Source organism: Symphalangus syndactylus, chromosome 1 (assembly GCF_028878055.3).
Source record: "Symphalangus syndactylus isolate Jambi chromosome 1, NHGRI_mSymSyn1-v2.1_pri, whole genome shotgun sequence".
NCBI classification, from domain to species: domain Eukaryota; kingdom Metazoa; phylum Chordata; class Mammalia; order Primates; family Hylobatidae; genus Symphalangus; species Symphalangus syndactylus.
Genome location: NC_072423.2, coordinates 103,395,307 through 103,414,417, shown reverse-complemented (window position 1 = coordinate 103,414,417; position 19,111 = coordinate 103,395,307). Strand labels below are relative to the sequence as shown.

At 40.7% G+C, this 19,111-nt stretch overlaps 1 protein-coding gene across 1 annotated transcript in view; it reads right to left on the bottom strand.

The window, feature by feature from the left end:
- Positions 1-19,111, bottom strand: part of DNAH12 (dynein axonemal heavy chain 12) — a 278,772-nt gene that overhangs the window by 181,718 nt on the left and 77,943 nt on the right. The window contains exons 13-14 of the mRNA XM_055273198.2: positions 18,823-19,001; positions 12,753-12,888 (exon numbers count right to left, since the gene is read on the bottom strand). Of these exons, the coding sequence (XP_055129173.2) occupies positions 12,753-12,888; positions 18,823-19,001 (315 nt within the window). The remainder of the gene's footprint in view (positions 1-12,752; positions 12,889-18,822; positions 19,002-19,111) is intronic.

Genomic DNA, 19,111 nt, shown 5'->3' with positions numbered 1-19,111 from the left:
AGCGCACCGAGCGTGAGCCGAAGCATGGTGAGGCATCGCCTCACCCAGGGAGCGCAAGGGGTCAGGGAATTCCCTTTCCTTGTCAAAGAAAGGGGTGATAGACAGCACCTGGAAAATCAGGTCACTCCCACCCTAATACTGCTCTTTTCCAACGGTCTTAGCAAACAGCACACCAGGAGATCATATCCTGTGGACAGAGCCTCGCTCATTGCTAGCATAGCAGTCTGAGATCAAACTGCAAGGCGGCAGAGAGGCTGGGGGAGGGGCGCCTGCCATTGCCGAGGCTTGAGTAGGCAAACAAAGTGGCCGGGAAGCTCGAACTGGGTGGAGCCCACGGCAGCTCAAGGAGGCCTGCCTGCCTCTGTAGGCTCCACCTCTGGGGACAGGGCACAGACAAACAAAAGGCAGCAGAATCCTCTGCAGACTTAAATGTCCCTGTCTGACAACTTTGAAGAGAGTAGTGGTTCTCCCAGCATGCAGCTGGGGATCTGAGAACGGACAGACTGCCTCTTCAAGTGGGTCCCTGACCCCCAAGTAGCCTAACTGGGAGGCACCCCCAAGTAGGGGCAGACTGACACTTCACACAGCCGGGTACTCCTCTGAGACAAAACTTCCAGAGGAATGATCAGGCAGCAACATTTGCTGTTCACCAATATCCGCTGTTCTGCAGCCACCGCTGCTGATACCCAGGCAAACAGGGTCTGGAGTGGACCTCCAGCAAACTCCAGCAGACCTGCAGCTGAGGGTCCTGACTGTTGTTAGAAGGAAAACTAACGAACAGAAAGGACATCCACACCAAAACCCCATCTGTACGTTATCATCATCAAAGACCAAAGGTAGATAAAACCACAAAGATGGGGAAAAAACAGAGCAGAAAAACTGGAAACTCTAAAAATCAGAGCGCCTCTCCTCCTCCAAAGGAACACAGCTCCTCACCAGCAACGGAACAAAGCTGGATGGAGAATGACTTTGACGAGTTGAGAGAAGAAGGCTTCAGACGATCAAACTACTCCGAGCTAAAGGAGGAAGTTCGAACCCATGGCAAAGAAGTTAAAGACCTTGAAAAAATATTAGATGAATGGCTAACTAGAATAACCAATGCAGAGAAGTCCTTAAAGGAGCTGATGGAGCTGAAAACCAAGGCACAAGAACTACGTGACGAATCCACAAGCCTCAGTAGCCGATTCGATCAACTGGAAGAAAGGGTATCAGTGATGGAAGATCAAATGAATGAAATGAAGTGAGAAGAGAAGTTTAGAGAAAAAAGAATAAAAAGAAATGAACAAAGTCTCCAAGAAATTTGGGACTATGTGAAAAGACCATATCTACGTCTGATTGGTGTACCTGAAAGTGACGGGGAGAATGGAACCAAGTTGGAAAACACTCTGCAGGATATTATCCAGGTGAACTTCCCCAATCTAGCGAGGCAGGCCAACATTCAAATTCAGGAAATACAGAGAACGCCACAAAGATACTCCTCTAGAAGAGCAACTCCAAGACACATAATTGTCAGATTCACCAAAGTTGAAATGAAGGAAAAAATGTTAAGGGCAGCCAGAGAGAAAGGTCGGGTTACCAACAAAGGGAAGCCCATCAGATTAACAGCTGAGCTCTCGGCAGAAACTCTACAAGCCAGAAGAGAGTGGGGGCCAATATTCAACATTCTTACAGAAAAGAATTTTCTTTTTTTTTTTTTTTATTATTATTATTATTATTTTTTTTACACTTTAGGGTTTTAGGGTACATGTGCACAATGTGCAGGTTTGTTACATATGTATCCATGTGCCATGTTGATTTCCTGCACCCATTAACTCGTCATTTAGCATTAGGTGTATCTCCTAATGCTGTCCCTCCCCCCTCCTCCCACCCCACAACAGTCCCCGGAGTGTGATGTTCCCCTTCCTGTGTCCATGAGTTCTCATTGTTCAATTCCCACCTATGAGTGAGAACATGCGGTGTTTGGTTTTTTGTCCTTGCGATAGTTTACTGAGAATGATGTTTTCCAGTTTCATCCATGTCCCTACAAAGGACACGAACTCATCATTTTTTATGGCTGCATAGTATTCCATGGTGTATATGTGCCACATTTTCTTAATCCAGTCTATCGTTGTTGGACATTTGGGTTGGTTCCAACTCTTTGCTATTGTGAATAGTGCCGCAATAAACATACGTGTGCATGTGTCTTTATAGCAGCATGATTTATAGTCCTTTGGGTATATACCCAGTAATGGGATGGCTGGGTCAAATGGTATTTCTAGTTCTACATCCCTGAGGAATCGCCACACTGTCTTCCACAATGGTTGAACTAGTTTACAGTCCCACCAACAGTGTAAAAGTGTTCCTATTTCTCCACATCCTCTCCAGCACCTGTTGTTTCCTGATTTTTTAATGATGGCCATTCTAACTGGTGTGAGATGGTATCTCACTGTGGTTTTGATTTGCATTTCTCTGATGGCCAGTGATGATGAGCATTTCTTCATGTGTCTTCTGGCTGCATAAATGTCTTCTTTTGAGAAGTGTCTGTTCATGTCCTCTGCCCACTTTTTGATGGGGTTGTTTGTTTTTTTCTTGTAAATTTGTTTGAGTTCATTGTAGATTCTGGATATTAGCCCTTTGTCAGATGAGTAGGTTGCAAAAATTTTCTCCCATTCTGTAGGTTGCCTGTTCATTCTGATGATAGTTTCTTTTGCTGTGCAGAAGCTCTTTAGTTTAATGAGATCCCATTTCTCAATTTTGGCTTTTGTTGCCATTGCTTTTGGTGTTTTAGACATGAAGTCCTTGCCCACGCCTATGTCCTGAATGGTATTACCTAGGTTTTCTTGTAGGATTTTAATGGTTTTAGGTCTAACATGTAAGTCTTTAATCCATCTTGAATTAATTTTTGTATAAGGTGTAAGGAAGGGATCCAGTTGCAGCTTTCTACATATGGCTAGCCAGTTTTCCCAGCACCATTTATTAAATAGGGAATCCTTTCCCCATTTCTTGTTTTTGTCAGGTTTGTCAAAGATCAGATAGTTGTAGCTATGCGGCATCATTTCTGAGGGCTCTGTTCTGTTCCATTGATCTATGTCTCTGTTGTGGTACCAGTACCATGCTGTTTTGGTTACTGTAGCCTTGTAGTATAGTTTAAAGTCAGGTAGCGTGATGCCTCCAGCTTTGTTCTTTTGGCTTAGGATTGACTTGGCGATGTGGGCTCTTTTTTGGTTCCATATGAACTTTAAAGTAGTTTTTTCCAATTCTGTGAAGAAAGTCATTGGTAGCTTGATGGGGATGGCATTGAATCTATAAATTACCTTGGGCAGTATGGCCATTTTCACGATATTGATTCTTCCAACCCATGAGCATGGAATGTTCTTCCATTTGTTTGTATCCTCTTTTATTTCATTGAGCAGTGGTTTGTAGTTCTCCTTGAAGAGGTCCTTCACATCCCTTGTAAGTTGGATTCCTAGGTATTTTATTCTCTTTGGAGCAATTGTGAATGGGAGTTCACTCATGATTTGGCCCTCTGTTTGTCTGTTATTGGTGTACAAGAATGCTTGTGATTTTTGTACATTAATTTTGTATCCTGAGACTTTGCTGAAGTTGCTAATCAGCTTAAGGAGATTTTGGGCTGAGACAATGGGGTTTTCTAGATATACAATCATGTCATCTGCAAACAGGGACAGTTTGACTTCCTCTTTTCCTAATTGAATACCCTTTATTTCCTTCTCCTGCCTGATTGCTCTGGCCAGAACTTCCAGCACTATGTTGAATAGGAGCGGTGAGAGAGGGCATCCCTGTCTTGTGCCAGTTTTCAGAGGGAATGCTTCCAGTTTTTTCCCATTCAGTATGATATTGGCTGTGGGTTTGTCGTAGATAGCTCTTATTATTTTGAGATATGTCCCAACAATACCTAATTTATTGAGAGTTTTTATCATGAAGGGTTGTTGAATTTTGTCAAAGGCCTTTTCTGCATCTATTGAGATAATCATGTGGTTTTTGTCTTTGGTTCTGTTTATATGCTGGATTACATTTATTGATTTGCGTATGTTGAACCAGCCTTGCATCCCAGGGATGAAGCCCACTTGATCATGGTGGATAAGCTTTTTGATGTGCTGCTGGATTCGGTTTGCCAGTATTTTATTGAGGATTTTTGCATCAATGTTCATCAAGGATATTGGTCTGAAATTCTCTTTTTTGGTTATGTCTCTGCCAAGTTTTGGTATCAGGACGATGCTGGCTTCATAAAATGTGTTAGGGAGGATTCCCTCTTTTTCTATTGATTGGAATAGTTTCAGAAGGAATGGTACCAGTTCCTCCTTGTACCTCTGGTAGAATTCAGCTGTGAATCCATCAGGTCCTGGACTCTTTTTGGTTGGTAAGCTATTGATTATTGCCACAATTTCAGAACCTGTTATTGGTCTATTCAGAGATTCAACTTCTTCCTGGTTTAGTCTTTGGAGGGTGTATTTGTCCAGGAATTTATCCATTTCTTCTAGATTTTCTAGTTTATTTGCATAGAGGTGTTTGTAGTATTCTCTGATGGTAGATTGTATTTCTATGGGATCGGTGGTGATATCCCCTTTTTCGTTTTTTATTGCATCTATTTGATTCTTCTCTCTTTTCTTCTTTATTAGTCTTGCTAGTGGTCCATCAATTTTGTTGATCTTTTCAAAAAAACCAGCTCCTGGATTCATTAATTTTTTGAAGGGTTTTTTGTGTCTCTATTTCCTTCAGTTCTGCTCTGATTTTAGTTATTTCTAGCCTTCTGCTAGCTTTTGAATGTGTTTGCTCTTGCTTTTCTAGTTCTTTTAATTGTGAAGTTAGGGTGTCAATTTTGAATCTTTCCTGCTTTCTCTTGTGGGCATTTAGTGCTATAAATTTCCCTCTACACACTGCTTTGAATGTGTCCCAGAGATTCTCGTATGTTGTATCTTTGTTCTCGTTGGTTTCAAAGAACATCTTTATTTCTGCCTTCATTTCATTATGTACCCAATAGTCATTCAGGAGCAGGTTGTTCAGTTTCCATGTAGTTGAGCAGTTTTGAGTGAGTTTCTTAATCCTGAGTTCTAGTTTGATTGCACTGTGGTCTGAGAGACAGTTTGTTATAATTTCTGTTCTTTTACATTTGCTGAGGAGAGCTTTACTTCCAACTATGTGGTCAATTTTGGAATAGGTGTGGTGTGGTGCTGAAAAAAATGTACATTCTGTTGACTTGGGGTGGAGAGTTCTGTAGATGTCTATTAGGTCCACTTTATGTAGAGCTGAGTTCAATTCCTGGATATCCTTGTTAACTTTCTGTCTCGTTGATCTGTCTAATGCTGACAGTGGGGTGTTAAAATCTCCCATTATTATTGTGTGGGAGTTTAAGTCCCTTTGTAGGTCACTGAGGACTTGCTTTATGAATCTGGGTGCTCCTGTGTTGGGTGCATATATATTTAGGATAGTTAGCTCTTCTTGTTGAATTCATCCCTTTACCATTATGTAATGGCCTTCTTTTTCTCTTTTGATCTTTGTTGGTTTAAAGTCTATTTTATCAGAGACTAGGATTGCAACCCCTGCCTTTTTTTGTTTTCCAGTTGCTTGATAGATGTTCCTCCATCCCTTTATTTTGAGTCTATGTGTGTCTCTGCACGTGAGATGGGTTTCCTGAATACAGCACACTGATGGGTCCTGACTCCTTATCCAGTTTGCCAGTCTGTGTCTTTTGATTGGAGCATTTAGCCCATTTACATTTAACGTGAATATTGTTATGTGTGAATCTGATCCTGTCATTATGATGTTACTTGGTTATTTTGCTCGTTAGTTGCTATAGTTTCTTCCTAGCCTCGATGGTCTTTACAATTTGGCATGTTTTTGCAGTGGCTGGTACCGGTTGTTCCTTTCCATGTTTAGTGCTTCCTTCAGGAGCTCTTTTAGGGCAGGCCTGGTGGTGACAAAATCACTCAGCGTTTGCTTGTCTGTAAAGTATTTTATTTCTCCTTCACTTATGAAGCTTAGTTTGGCGGGATAGGAAATTCTGGGTTGAAAATTCTTTTCTTTAAGAATGTTGAATATCGGCCCCCACTCTCTTCTGGCTTGTAGAGTTTCTGCTGAGAGATCAGCTGTTAGTCTGATGGGCTTCCCTTTGTGGGTAACCCGACCTTTCTCTCTGGCTGCCCTTAACATTTTTTCCTTCATTTCAACTTTGGTGAATCTGACAATTATGTGTCTTGGAGTTGCCCTTCTCGAGGAGTATCTTTGTGGCGTTCTCTGTATTTCCTGAATCTGAATGCTGGCCTGCCTTGCTAGATTGGGGAAGTTCTCCTGGATAATATCTTGCAGAGTGTTTTCCAACTTGGTTCCATTCTCCCCATCATTTTCAGGTACACCAATCAGACGTAGGTTTGGTCTTTTCACATAGTCCCAAATTTCTTGGAGGCTTTGTTCATTTCTTTTTATTCTTTTTTCTCTAAACTTCCCTTCTCTCTTCATTTCATTCATTTCATCTTCCATCAGCGATACCCTTTCTTCCAGTTGATTGCATCTGCTACTGAGGCTTCTGCAATCTTCGCGTAGTTCTCGAAACTTGGCTTTCAGCTCCATCAGCTCCTTTAAGCCCTTCTCTCCATTGGTTATTCTAGTTATCCATTCTTCTAATTTTTTTCAAAGTTTTTAACTTCTTTGCTATTGTTTTGAATTTCCTCTCGTAGCTCAGAGTAGTTTGATCGTCTGAAGCCTTCTTCTCTCAACTCATCAAAGTCATCCTCCATCCAGCTTTGTTCCGTTGCTGGTGAGGAACTGCGTTCCTTTGGAGGAGGAGAGGTGCTCTGTTTTTTAGAGTTTCCAGGTTTTTTGCTCTGTTTTTTCCCCATCTTTGTGGTTTTATCTACTTTTTGTCTTTGATGATGGTGATGTACAGATGGGTTTTTGGTGTGGATGTCCTTTCTGTTTGTTAGTTTTCCTTCTACCAGGCAGGACCCTCAGCTGCAGGTCTGTTGGAGTTTACTAGAGGTGCACTCCAGACCCTGTTTGGCTGGGTGTCAGCAGCGGTGGCTGCAGAACAGCGGATTTTCGTGAGACCACAAATTCAGCTGTCTGATAGTTCCTCTGAAAGTTTTGTCTCAGAGAAGTACCCGGTTGAATGAGGTGTCAGTCTGTCCCTACTGGGGGGGTGCCTCCCAGTTAGGCTGCTCAGGGGTGAGGGACCCACTTTAGGAGGCAGTCTGTCCGTTCTCAGATCTCCAGCTGCATGCTGGGAGAACCACTACTCTCCTCAAAGCTGTCAGTCAGACAGGGACATTTAAGTCTGTGGAGGTTCTTGCTGAGTTTTTGTTTGTCTGTGTCCTGCCCCCAGAGGTGGAGCCTACAGAGGCAGGCAGGCCTTCATGAGCTGTGGTGGGCTCCACCCAGTTCGAGCTTCCTGGCTGCTTTGTTTACCTAAGCAAGCCTGGGCAATGGCGGGCGCCCCTCCCCAGCCTCGCTGCCGCCTTGCAGCTTGATCTCAGACTGCTGTGCTAGCAATTAGCGAGACTCTGTGGGCATAGGACCCTCCGAGCCAGGTGCGGGACACAATCTCCTAGTGTGCCGTTTTCCAGGCCCGTTGGAAAAGCGCAGTATTAGGATGGGACTGACCCGATATTCCAGGTGCCGTCTGTTTCCCCTTTCTTTGACTAGGAAAGGGAACTCCCTGACCCCTTGCGCTTCCCGAGTGAGGCAATGCCTCACCCTGCTTCGGCTCGCACACAGTGTGCTTCACCGACTGTCCTGCACCCACTGTTAGGCACTCCCTACTGAGGTGAAACTGGTACCTCAAGCAGAAATGCAGAAATCACCCGTCTTCTGTGTTGCTGGGGCTGGGAGCTGGAGACCAGAGCTGTTCCTATTCGGCCATCTTGGCTCCACCCTCCAGAAAAGAATTTTCAACCCAGAATTTCATATCCAGCGAAGCTAAGCTTCATAAGTGAAGGAGAAATAAAATCCTTTACAGACAAGCAAATGCTGAGAGATTTTGTCACCACCAGGCCTGCCCTAAAAGAGCTCCTGAAGGAAGCACTAAACATGGAAAGGAACAACCGGTACCAGCCACTGCAAAAACATGCCAAATTGTAAAGACCATCGAGGCTAGGAAGAAACTGCATCAACTAACGAGCAAAATAACCAAGTAACATCTTAATGACAGGAAAAAATTCACACATAACAATATTAACCTTAAATGTAAATGGGCTAAATGCTCCAATTAAAAGACACAGACTGGCAAATTGGATAGAGTCAAGACCCATCAGTGTGCTGTATTCAGGAAACCCATCTCACATGCAGAGACACACTAGGCTCAAAATAAAGGGATGTAGGAAGATCTACCAAGCAAATGGAAAACAAAAAAAGGCAGGGGTTGCAATCCTAGTCTCTGATAAAACCTACTTTAAACCAACAAAGATCAAAAGAGACAAAGAAGGCCATTACATAATGGTAAAGGGATCAATTCAACAAGAAGAGCTAACTATCCTAAATATATATGCACCCAATACAGGAGCACCCAGATTCATAAAGCAAGTCCTTAGAGACCTACAAAGAGACTTAGACTCCCACACAATAATAATGGGAGACTTTAAAACCCCACTGTCAACATTAGACAGATCAGTGAGACAGAAAGTTAACAAGGATATTCAGGAATTGAACTCAGCTCTGCACCAAGCAGACCTAATAGACATCTACAGAACTCTCCACCCCAAATCAACAGAATATACATTCTTCTCAGCACCACACCGCACTTATTCCAAAATTGACCACATAGTTGGAAGTAAAGCACTCCTCAAGAAATATAAAAGAACAGAAATTATAACAAACTGTCTCTCAGACCACAGTGCAATCAAACTAGAACTCAGGATTAAGAAACTCACTCAAAACCGCTCAACTACATGGAAACTGAACAACTGCTCCTGAATGACTACTGGCTACATAACGAAATGAAGGCAGAAATAAAGATGTTCTTTGAAACCAACGGGAACAAAGACACAACATACCAGAATCTCTGGGACACATTTAAAGCAGTGTGTAGAGAGAAATTTATAGCACTAAATGACCACATGAGAAAGCAGGAAAGTTCTAAAATTGACACCCTAACATCACAATTAAAAGAACTAGAGAAGCAAGAGCAAACACATTCAAAAGCTACCAGAAGGCAAGAAATAACTAAGATCAGAGCAGAACTGAAGGAAATAGAGACAAAAAAACCCTTCAAAAAATCAATGAATCCAGGAGCTGGTTTTTTGAAAAGATCAACAAAATTGATAGACCGCTAGCAAGACTAATAAAGAAGAAAAGAGAGAAGAATCAAATAGACACAATAAAAAATGATAAAGGGGATATCACCACCGATCCCACAGAAATACAAACTACCATCAGAGAATACTATAAACACCTCCACGCAAATAAACTAGAAAATCTAGAAGAAATGGATAAATTCCTCGACACATACACCCTCCCAAGACTAAACCAGGAAGAAGTTGAATCTCTGAATAGACCAATAACAGGCTCTGAAATTGAGGCAATAATTAATAGCTTACCAACCAAAAAAAGTCCAGGACCAGATGGATTCACAGCCGAATTCTACCAGAGGTATAAGGAGGAGCTGGTACTATTCCTTCTGAAACTATTCCAATCAATAGAAAAAGAGGGAATCCTCCCTAACTCATTTTATGAGGCCAGCATCATCCTGATACCAAAGCCTGGCAGAGACACAACAAAAAAAGAGAATTTTAGACCAATATCCCTGATGAACATCGATGCAAAAATCCTCAACAAAATACTGGCAAACCAAATCCAGCAGCACATCAAAAAGCTTATCCACCATGATCAAGTGGGCTTCATCCCTGGGATGCAAGGCTGGTTCAACATACACAAATCAATAAATGTCATCCAGCATATAAACAGAACCAATGACAAAATTATCTCAATAGATGCAGAAAAGGCCTTTGACAAAATTCAACAGCTCCTCATGCTAAAAACTCTCAATAAATTAGGTATTGATGGGACGTATCTCAAAATAATAAGAGCTATCTATGACAAACCCACAGCCAATATCATACTGAATGGGCAAAAACTGGAAGCATTCTCTTCGAAAACTGGCAGAAGAGAGGGTTGCCCTCTCTCATCACTCCTATTCAACATACTGTTAGAAGTTCTGGCCAGGGCAATCAGGCAGGAGAAGGAAATAAAGGGTATTCAATTAGGAAAAGAGGAAGTCAAATTGTCCCTGTTTGCAGATGACATGATTGTATATCTAGAAAACCCCATCATCTCAGCCCAAAATCTCCTTAAGCTGATAAGCAACTTCAGCAAAGTCTCAGGATACAAAATCAATGTGCAAAAATCACAAGCATTCTTATACACCAATAACAGACAAACAGAGAGCCAAATCATGAGTGAACTCCCATTCACAATTGCTCCAAAGAGAATAAAATACCTAGGAATCCAACTTACAAGGCATGTGAAGGACCTCTTCAAGGAGAACTACAAACCACTGCTCAATGAAATAAAAGAGGATACAAACAAATGGAAGAACATTCCATGCTCATGGGTTAGAAGAATCAATATCGTGAAAACAGCCATAGTGCCCAAGGTAATTTATAGATTCGATGCCATCCCCATCAAGCTACCAATGACTTTCTTCACAGAATTGGAAAAAACTACTTTAAAGTTCATATGGAACCAAAAAAGAGCCCGCATCGCCAAGTCAATACTAAGCCAAGAGAACAAAGCTGGAGGCATCACGCTATCTGACTTCAAACTACACTACAAGCCTACAGTAACCAAAACAGCATGGTACTGGTACTAAAACAGGGATATAGATCAATGGAACAGAACAGAGCCCGCAGAAATAATGCCACATATCTACAACCATCTGATCTTTGACAAACCTGACAAAAACAAGAAATGGGGAAATGATTCCCTATTTAATAAATGGTGCTGGGAAAACTGGCTAGCCATATGTAGAAAGCTGAAACTGGATCCCTTCCTTACATCTTATACCAGAATTAATTCAAGATGGATTAAAGACTTACATGTTAGACCTAAAACCATAAAAACCCTAGAAGAAAACCTAGGCAGTACCATTCAGGACATAGGCATGGGCAAGGACTTCATGTCTAAAACACCAAAAGCAATGGCAACAAAAGCCAAAATTGACAAATGGGATCTAATTAAACTAAAGAGCTTCTGCACAGCAAAAGAAACTACCATCAGAGTGAACAGGCAACCTACAGAATGGCAGAAAATTTTTGCAATCTACCCATCTGACAAAGGTCTAATATCCAGAATCTACAAAGAACTCAAACAAATTTACAAGAAAAAAACAACCCCATCAAAAAGTGGGCAAAGGATATGAACAGACACTTCTCAAAAGAAGACATTTATGCAGCCAAAAGACACATGAAAAAATGCTCATCATCAGTGGCCATCAGAGAAATGCAAATCAAAACCACAATGAGATACCATCTCACACCAGTTAGAATGGCCATCACTAAAAAGTCAGGAAACAACAGGTACTGGAGAGGATGTGGAGAAATAGGAACACTTTTACACTGTTGGTGGGACTGTAAACTAGTTCAACCATTGTGGAAGACAGTGTGGCGATTCCTCAGGGATGTAGAACTAGAAATACCATTTGACCCAGCAATCCCATTACTGGGTATATACCCAAAGGATTATAAATCATGCTGCTATAAAGACACATGCACACGTATTTTTTTTTTTTTTTTTTTTTGAGACGGAGTCTCGCTCTGTTGCCCAGGCTGGAGTGCAGTGGCGCAATCTCAGCTCACTGCAAGCTCCGCCTCCCGGGTTCACGCCATTCTCCTGCCTCAGCCTCTCTGAGTAGCTGGGACTACAGGCGCCCGCCACCACGCCTGGCTAATTTTGTGTATTTTTAGTAGAGATGGGGTTTCACCGTGGTCTCGATCTCCTGACCTCGTGATTCGCCCGCCTCGGCCTCCCAAAGTGCTGGGATTACAAGCGTGAGCCACCGTGCCTGGCTGCACACGTATGTTTGTTGCGGCACTATTCACAATCGCAAAGACTTGGAACCAACCCAAATGTCCAACAATGATAGACTGGATTAAGAAAATGTGGCACATATACACCACAGAATACTATGCAGCCATAAAAAATGATGAGTTCACGTCCTTTATAGGGACATGGATGAAGCTGGAAACCATCATTCTCAGCAAACTATCACAAGGACAAAAAACCAAACACTGCATATTCTCACTCATAGGTGAGAATTGAACAATGAGAATACATGGACACAGGAAGGGGAACATCACACACCGGGGCCTGTTGTGGGGTGGGGGGAGGGGGGAGGGGGGAGGGATAGCATTAGGAGATATACCTATGTTAAATGATGAGTTAATGGGTGCAGCACACCAACATGGCACATGTATACATATGTAACTAACCTGCACGTTGTGCACATGTACACCAAAACTTAAAGTATAATAATAAAAAAAACTGTGCAACATTGAAAAAAAGAAAAAAGAAATTCAAAGCTAAAATTACTGTAAAAATCAACTGGAAACCTCTAGGGGAGGACAGGGGAGAAGGAGAGGCATGGCGATCAGAAAGTTATATGCAGAGTCCTGGGGTGCTGACAATATCCTATTTCTTGGCCTAGGTGGGGGCAATATAACCGCTCAATTTACAACTATTTGTGTAACTATATATTTTACACATCTTCACTATGAAAATCGTATTTCACAATGAAAACAAACCAAAATATGCAAATTAAAATTTCTTACCTGGATCCTTAAAATCAACTCTTCGATTCCTACAGTCCGGGCTTTTTCTACATAAGATATCAGATCCATCATCTCTTCTGTTGTTTCAGGGACTTTTAATGCATGTTCTTTAATTGCTTCAAATTCACTGCAAATACTGACATAATACTCCGCTTTAATAGACTTATGTTAATTAATGTTATATCATATTCAATAAATGTGTGTTATGACGATTACTATAAAATAAGAACTATGGTATCCTAAAAATAATTGCTTGATTCACTAAGGTATCTTAAAAATATTTAAGCTTGGCCAGGTGCAGTGGCTCACACCTGTAATCATAGCACTTTGAGAGGCCAAGGCAGGCAGATCACTTGAGATGAGGAGTTCAAAACCAGCCTGTGCAAAGTGCTGAAACCCTGTCTCTACAAAAAAAAAAACACACAAAAATTAGCTGGGCATGGTGGCACATGCCTGTAGTCCCAGCTACTTGGGAAGCTGAGGCAGGAGGATCACTTGAGCTTGGGAGGTTGAGCTACAGTGAGCCATGATTGCACCGTTGCACTCCAGTCTGGGTGACAGAGTGAGACCCTGTCTCAAAAAAAAAAAAAAAAAATTATCTGCTGTAACTCAGTATATACTATACATTAATAAAACCTACAAAATTAAGGTAATATTTACAGGCAAAATTATGGCATATTAGAAAAAAATTTTAGCGACCTCTTCAACTCTCTTAAATACCCAGGTAACATTCATCTTTCTGGATTGTTGTAACACAATAATGAATGCAAAGAGTCTAGCACACAGTACATTCTATTTACTGATAACTATAATCATTAGTATAATTATTAGTTTTATTATTATTAGTGCCTCTTGTGAAACATGACAGTACGGCAAGTAAACAGATCAAACCCTCAAACCCTTCCTTATATATAATTTCTTTAATTAACAGTTCTCTTGGAATATCCCATGTAGGATATGAACCTAGATATCCCACAGCGTTATTCAACAAAAGTTACATTTCATAGAATTTTTTCCTGTGCTTTAAAATTTCTGGGCCAAACTAATCTTTGATAAAGCATACAAAAACATAAATTAGGGAAAGGACACCCTATTCAATAAATAGTGCTGGGAAACCTGAATAGCCACAGGATCCCCATCTCTCACCTTATACAAAAATCTCCTCAAGACGGATCAAAGACTTAAATCCGAGGCCTGAAACCATAAAAATTCTAGAAAATAACATCAGAAAAAAGCTTCTGGACATTGGCCTAGGCAAAGAATCCATGACTAAGACCTCAAAAGCAAACACAACAAAAATAAAAATAAATAAATGGGACCTAATTAAACTAAAAAGCTTCTGCACAGCAAAAGAAATAATCAGCAGGGTAAACAGACAGCCCACACAGTGGGAGAAAATATTTGCAAACTCTGCCTCCAACAAAAGACTAGTATCCAGAATCCACAATGAAATCAAACAAATCAGCAAGGAAAAAACAAATAATCTCATCAAAAAGTAGGCAAAGGACATGAATAGGCATTTCTTAAAAGAAGACAGCCAACAAACCTATGAAAAAATGCTCAACATAACTAATCATCAGGGAAATGCAAGTTAAAACCACAATGAGATACCACCTCACTCTTGCAGGAATGGCCATAATTTAAAAGTCAAAAAACAATAGATGTTGGCATGGATGTGGTGAAAAGGGAACACTTAAACTGCTTGTGAGAATGTAAATTAGTACAACCACTATGGAAAATAGTCTTGAGGTTCCTTAAAGAACTAAAAATAGAACTACCATTCAATCAAGCAATCCCACTACTAGGTATCTACCCAAAGGAAAAGAAGTCATGAAAAAGACACCTGCACAAGCATGTTTATTAGCAGCACAGTTCACAATTGCAAAGATATGGAACCAACCTAAGTGCCCATTGACCAATGAGTGGATAAAGAAAATGTGGTATATAGACACCATGGAATACTACTTAGCCATAAAAAGGAATGAAATAATGTCCTTTGCTGTAGCTTGGATGGAGCTGGACGCCATTATTCTTTTCTTTTTTTTTTTTTTTTCTGAGACAGAGTCTCACTCTGTTGCCCAGGCTAGAGTGCAGTGGCATGATACACCACAACCTCCACCTCCAGGTTCAAGAGATTCTCCTGCCTCAGCCTCTCGAGTAGCTGGGATTACAGGTGCGTGCCACCACGCCCAGCTAATTTTTGTATTTTGAGTAGAGATAGGGTTTCACCATGTTGGCCAGGCTGGTCTTGAACTCCTGACCTCGTGATCCACCTGCTTCGGCCTCCCAAAGTGCTGGAATTACAGGCATGAGCCACCGCACCCAGCTGGAGGCCATTATTCTAAGTGAAGTAACTCAGGAATGGAAAACCAAATATCGTATATTCTCACTTATAAGTGGGAGCTAGGCTATGAGGACGCAATAGAGTAATATAATGGACTTCGGGGACTCGGTGTGGGGAAGGCTGAGAGGCAGGTGAGGGGTAAAAGACTACATATTGGTATAGCATACACTACTTGAGTGATGGGTACACTAAAATCTCAGAAATCACCACTAAGTAACTTACCTGCTAGGCGTGGTGGCTCACGCCTGTAATCTCAGCACTTTGGGAGGTCCAGGAAGGTAGATCACTTGAGGTCAGAAGTTCGAGACCAGCCTGACCAACATGATAAAACCCCATCTCTACTAAAAATACAAAATTAGCCAGGCATGGTGGCACACGCCTGTAGTCCCAGCTACTTGGGGGGCTGAAGAGATTCCAGGAGAATAGCTTGAACCTGGGAGGCAGAGGTTGCATTGAGACTCCATCTCAAAAAAAAAAAAAAAGAATTTACCCATGTAACCAAACCACTTATACCCCCCAAAACTATTGAAATTTTAAAAATTAAAATTGATTTTTTCTTTAAGAAAAAAATATCTAGCCCAGGCACAGAGGCTCATGCTTGTAAACCCAGTACTTTGGGAGGCTGAGGTAGGAGGATCTCTTGAGCCCAGGAGGTTGAAATCAGCCTAGGCAACATGGCAAAACCATGTCTCTATTACATTTTTTTTTTAATTTTAAGTAAAAAATAGAAATCTGTATTGTCATTCTATTACTAGAAATATCAGGAAAAAACCTTGTAAAAACAAAGTGTAAAAGAGGTAAATGATTTTTTAGTTCATGCAGGAATTTGGAGAAATATGTGGGGAATTATACTTGCTCATTCACTCATTTAATAAATAGCTGAGTACCTACAATATGCTCAGAAAAATTCTAAACATTGTAAATATAGCAGCAAATGAGACCCTGCCTTCATAAAGCTTGTACTGAAGCTGAGGAGAGAGACAAAAGCACACATATGTATACTGTTAGGTAGCAAAAAAAATGCTGAGGATCCCTTGAGCCCAGGAGTTCGAGGCAGAAGTGAGCTATACTTGTGCTACTGCACTTCGGTCTGGGCAACATAGTAAGACCCTGTCTCTAAAGAAAAAAAAAAAAAAGCTATGAAGAAAAATAAAGCAACATAAAAGGAAAAAGAATGATGGAGTGTCAAGAAGAAGCCACTATTTTATACAGAGGGGCCAGAGAAGGCCTTTCTAGGGAGGTGATACTCAAGGTGAGGGGAAAAAACAAATGAGTTGTTCAAATACCAGGAAAAGAGATTCCAGGAAGAAAAACCAGCAAGGACAATGGCCATAAGGTGGTAATAAGCTTGGCATACTTTAGGAATGGCAAACGAAGTTGAAGTGGTGAGCAGGAATCGGATCATGTAGGACTTTATAGTTAATTATTGAATATCAGAAATACAGGAGGAATGTGGCCAGGCACAGTGGCCCACACCTGTAATCCCAACACTTTGGGAGGCTGAGGAGGGAGGATCACTTGAGTCCAGGAGTTTGAGACCAGCCTAGGCAACATGGCAAGACCTTCTCTCTAATAGAAAGGAAGGAAGGAAGGAAGGAAGGAAGGAAGGAAGGAAGGAAGGAAGGAAGGAAGGAAGGAAGGAAGGGAGGGAGGAAGACAGACAGACAGAAAGAAAGAAAGAGAGAAAGAAAGAAAGAAAGAAAGAAAGAAAGAAAGAAAGAAAGAAAGAAAGAAAGAAGGAAGGAAGGAAAGCAAGCAAGCAAGCATTAATGTGGATAATGCAAAAAGACAGATAATCCTCCTGGGGATCGATCATCTTGCTAGCGCAGAATCTGAGTCCTTTGGGCAGAGATACTTCAGCAAAAGAAAAGGAGGCAAACAAAATGATGAGAGCAAGATGGCCCAAGCAGATGCTAAACCAAATGGTGAAGTAAGCAAATTGCTCTTCAGTGACCTTGTACTTAACCTAGTGGCACACATTTCCTCCTTTTGATGTTATCTAAGGTACAGAATTTAAACAGGATGGAATCAAATAATAAACCAGGTGAAGGAAACTGGATAAATTTTCAGCTGCTTTTATATCATAGGTTTATAACAAGATAATTATTTTGTGAGAAGTATGGAATTTTCCAGAAAAATCAGATACTACAAAAACAAATACAAAAAAATTATGTTAAACATAAAGTGTTTTTTGTTTGTTTGTTTGTTTGTTTGTTTGTTTGTTTTTACTAACTACGGCATTATCATTGTTGTTACTCATCAGGATGGTTACAACTCTCAAGAAAGGGAAAGGTTCTAATACTTTACCCTCTTTGGTATCTTCTCGTGTAGTATACTTTTATACAGAATATGCCTGATAAATTTGACTTCTGACTGTCATGTATTTACTTATTCAATTTAAGGTATTTATTGGGCTCCTATTCTATGCCACGCAAAGTGCTAGATATTTTACAAATGTTATCTGTGATCCTAATATTAGTCCTGCGAGGAAGGTACTCTTCAACAATTCTCCTGCCTCAACCTCCTGAGTAGCTGGGATTACAGGCGCCTGCCACCACACCTAGCTAATTTTTTGTATTTTTAGTAGAGACGGGGTTTCACCATGTTGGCCAGGCTGGTCTCGAACTCCTGACCTCGTGATTCGCCCTCCTCGGCCTCCTGAAGTGCTAGGATTACAGGCATGAGCTACCGCGCCTGCCTGGAAGGTACTATTTTTCACAGTTGACACAGTAGGAAACTGAGGCTCAGGAAAATTAAGTAACTTGCCCAGAGTTATGGAACTAGTTAATGGCAATCAGTATTCAAATTCATGTCTTTCTGATTCCAAAGCATGCAATTTTTTCACTTTGCTTCCGGGAAAATAAACATAATAGTTAACATTTATTGAGTACCATGTGCCAGGCAGTGTGCTAGGTGCTATACATACATTAGTTTTCATCTTTACAGAAGTTACAAGCTTTTTGGGGACACACAGATAACAAATGAGTTCAATAAATTGGATGATGAATTGGTTGAGCACTGGGTGAACAAACCACAGGACATATTCCCTGTCTAAAAGTCAAAGTTGCTTCTTAGCTACATTTACCACAGCAGGCCCGATGTGGCATGGTCTTCCCACTTTTTCAAGAAAGGTAAGAAATCCAAAGTGTGTGTTTGTGTGTGTGCACGTGCGTGTGTGTGTGTGTGTGTGTACTCCTAATTTTAAAATGATGGTAGCAAGTCCAAAATCTGTTTAAACAAAATAAAACACAGTGTGAAACAAGCAAAACACATCTAATGACACACTCAGGTAGCAGGCCACTAGTTTATGAATCCAATTTTATAGCCACCCTGAAAAGTAGATATTACTGTCTCCATTTTACAGATGAGAAAAATAAGCTCGGTGATACAATAAGTAAATATTGGGATCAGGGATGATCCCAGATCTGCCCAATATCACCAAAAGTCTACAATCTTATCATTATCATGTAATCTGTACCTGAATCTGGTTTATTGCCATTTCTTTTTTTTAAAAATCCTGGGTTGCATTTTAAAAAGTATCAAACAGTATCAAACAAAAAGAACCCAGCCCAATGGGACTACAAAGGCACCTCTATAGGAGGCAGCTATGGAGAAAAACTTGTAAGTACTTACATATTTTAAGCTTTTGTTTTTAAACAAGAGTTACTTTAGTAAAATACTTCTTTTAGCCATATAATTCTGAGCTTGGGAATTAATTCTACTTACCATTCATTTTCTTTTCTATATTTTGAAGCTATGTCGTTTAATAATATAGTCGCAAAGGTTTTTGCTTTATTTGTCAGGCCTGTCTTCAAATCTTCACAATCCAAACGCACCATAGGGTAATGAATCCACTGAGGCAAAAGCATTATTTCTGAGGCAAGATTGAAAAATTTTTCTATAAACTTGAAAAAAAGTGTTCAAATGAAAAAAATGTTTAGAACTTTCAGTGATTTTATAATATTGTATTGCTATAAAAGTCTTAATTATATAATATAAATACAACTTTATTTCT